Source organism: Stylophora pistillata, unplaced genomic scaffold, assembly GCF_964205215.1.
Source record: "Stylophora pistillata unplaced genomic scaffold, jaStyPist1.2 SCAFFOLD_4989, whole genome shotgun sequence".
Lineage (NCBI taxonomy): Eukaryota > Metazoa > Cnidaria > Anthozoa > Scleractinia > Pocilloporidae > Stylophora > Stylophora pistillata.
Genome location: NW_028290913.1, coordinates 8203 through 10488, shown reverse-complemented (window position 1 = coordinate 10488; position 2286 = coordinate 8203). Strand labels below are relative to the sequence as shown.

At 35.9% G+C, this 2286-nt stretch overlaps 1 protein-coding gene across 1 annotated transcript; it reads left to right on the top strand.

Annotated features, from left to right (window-relative positions):
• The first annotated feature begins 6 nt into the window (after nt 1-6).
• On the top strand, nt 7-1767 carry LOC148715657 (receptor-type tyrosine-protein phosphatase alpha-like). Its single transcript, XM_088746651.1, has 3 exons — nt 7-28; nt 662-797; nt 897-1767. The coding sequence occupies exons 2-3, from the start codon at nt 699-701 to the stop codon at nt 975-977; spliced, it is 180 nt and encodes a 59-aa protein (XP_088602777.1). The 5' UTR covers nt 7-28; nt 662-698; the 3' UTR covers nt 978-1767.
• The last annotated feature ends 519 nt before the right edge of the window (nt 1768-2286 follow it).

The window sequence follows — 2286 nt, the reverse complement described above, 5'->3', positions numbered from 1 at the left end:
GAGATGGAGTCATTGTTTTTCAATGCAGGTAAAATTAAAGATTTTTCTGTAGTGAAAAGAAATTAATTCAATTTTTCCTCTCACATTTCTTAGTGAAAAATGCTTTTTGCTCAATACTGCAGAGTTCATTGCGTTTGCTTTACATGGCGAATTCTCTCAGCCATTTAAAGAAAAAATGAAAAACAAAAAAAAGAAAAAAAAACGATTTTTAACTCGATCGTTGTTTTTCTCTTCTCCTCGATTTTCATGTATTTGCGTTGCGCTATCTTGGGCTTCTTGTGATTTTTTAAAGTTTTCCAGGTTGACTGTCATGAATTACACTGCGTCTCAATTCTGTTGGGCACGAAATCGTTGCCAGACTCTTAGCTCTTTGACTCTTAAGTCCCTACGTTTTGACCGTAAACTTTGTTTCCGAAATGGGATTTTTTGCAAGAATTAATCAAGATGCATCAAAGTTTCACTTTAGCTTAGATTGTCTCTATGTTAATGGCCCATACCTGCCAGTGACTATCCCAGTTTTCATAATATGAAGCGACTAGGCCTTTGAGACAGGTACCATTCCCTGTCAGGTGAACCACAACATATTACCTTGCTTAAAACCTGAACCTATAGGAGCTCTTATCATTATTTTAGCTATTGGCGTCACTCATTGTTTTTTCAGTGATGGTGTGGGTCGTAGCGGCTGTCTGGCTACCATAATGTCAGTGATCGAACGAGTTAAGATTGAGCAAACAGTTGATGTGTTTAAGACCATTAAACTAATTCGAGCCAAAAGGCCTGGCGCTGTGAACACTCTGGTAAGTTACTTAGAAATAACCAGGGACACTCGGACTGTGTTCATAAGGGAATTATTTCCTTGCCTCGACTTAAAGCGCTATATACTGTTCCTTTTTCAGGATCTCTACTCGTTCTGTTACAAGACAACCCTTGCATACCTGGATTCTTTCAACTGTTATTCAAACTTTGCAGATTTTTGAATCTTTAGCTTTTGACAGTTGTCGATGTTTAGTTTGAATTAAGTACAGTTAGTGAGCCAGTCAGTTGGATCATATTGATAAGTTTCATAAATTGATAATGAGCGCGTACAAAAATTAGCTTCACATTAGGATCAGCTCTGCGATAAACATCGCACGCTAGTTTTGACGAGGGAAAACCTCTCTTCAGTTTGTTTACCAAGAAATGCTGATCAGTGTTTACATTTAAACGGCATACAAAGTGACCTTAAGTTCCGTAACCGCCATGATAATTCTGGTATACGCAGAAAAAATTACAACTCGATGATTTGTAATATTCATCTCTGACTCCAAGACAAAAAGGTTAAGCCAAGAGCCTTGAACCATTGAACAAGCTTAATTTGTTAAAAGCCTATATTGCGTCCCATCCAAATTTCATATGTTGTGTAACCCAAAAGAGACAGAGATATCAAAGTATCATAAAGTATCATATTTAAGCTTTATTCTTTTGACAGACAGAGCGTTAAGAGAATGATAATATAGATTTAAGAATGATTTTTAAACAGCTTTACGAACCATGAAAAAAAAATTTATACTCCTTTCTGGGCAGACATAAAGTCCAGTAATGATGAGTTGTCGTTTTACGAGATTTTAATCAAAGAGAAAAAACTTAACTGTACATGAGTACTTTTGGCGTAAAGGAAACGGTGTTCAAATGTACGTTTCTCTTGATTTAAAGAAGAGTTGTAAATTATAGGTACGCCATTTATCCTATTGATAATAAAAAATCATACAGACTCGCAGCACTAATAAATGTGGATGATGGCGTCGTTTCTTTAGCATTTTAATTCTGGACAAAACACGAAGCAAAATTCTCTGGGAGGCTAGTATGTAAAATCTTTTTCTGACTGGATGTTTTGGTCTTATAAGTAAATCCGTTTAGTCCGTTCATGTTTTGGTCCTTCAAAAAGATAGAGTATTGTAAATTGTAAAACGGTAGGAAATCGATTGAATTTCGAGAAACTGAGTCTTGGATCGTTCATCTTGGAAGCAAAGTCTTAAATTTTGCTACGGCTTCGGCCTTCTGCTTTCCAAAATTAGTCCAACGCAAAACTTAAGAGCCGCTAATGTTAACTACAAATATCGAGAATCCGCTGACAGTTCAATTGCAAAGTTTCGTAATTCATTTTATTTTTTAATGAAATACCCTTTTAATTAATCTTTTTCGAAAATTATATCAGCTTTGTCGCACATTTTTTTCCGAAAAATCGAAAAGTTCAAAATACGCCCTGATGGGCGCTGTCCCCCTGGAAAGCAATGAAAAATTGTGCAA

Bases quoted from the DNA above. Each gene is read 5' to 3' on its own strand.
- LOC148715657 (XM_088746651.1), top strand. From the start codon at position 699: ATGTCAGTGATCGAACGAGTTAAGATTGAGCAAACAGTTGATGTGTTT. The intron at 798-896 runs GTAAGTTACTTA...TTCCTTTTTCAG, and splicing joins CTGGCGCTGTGAACACTCTG to GATCTCTACTCGTTCTGTTA.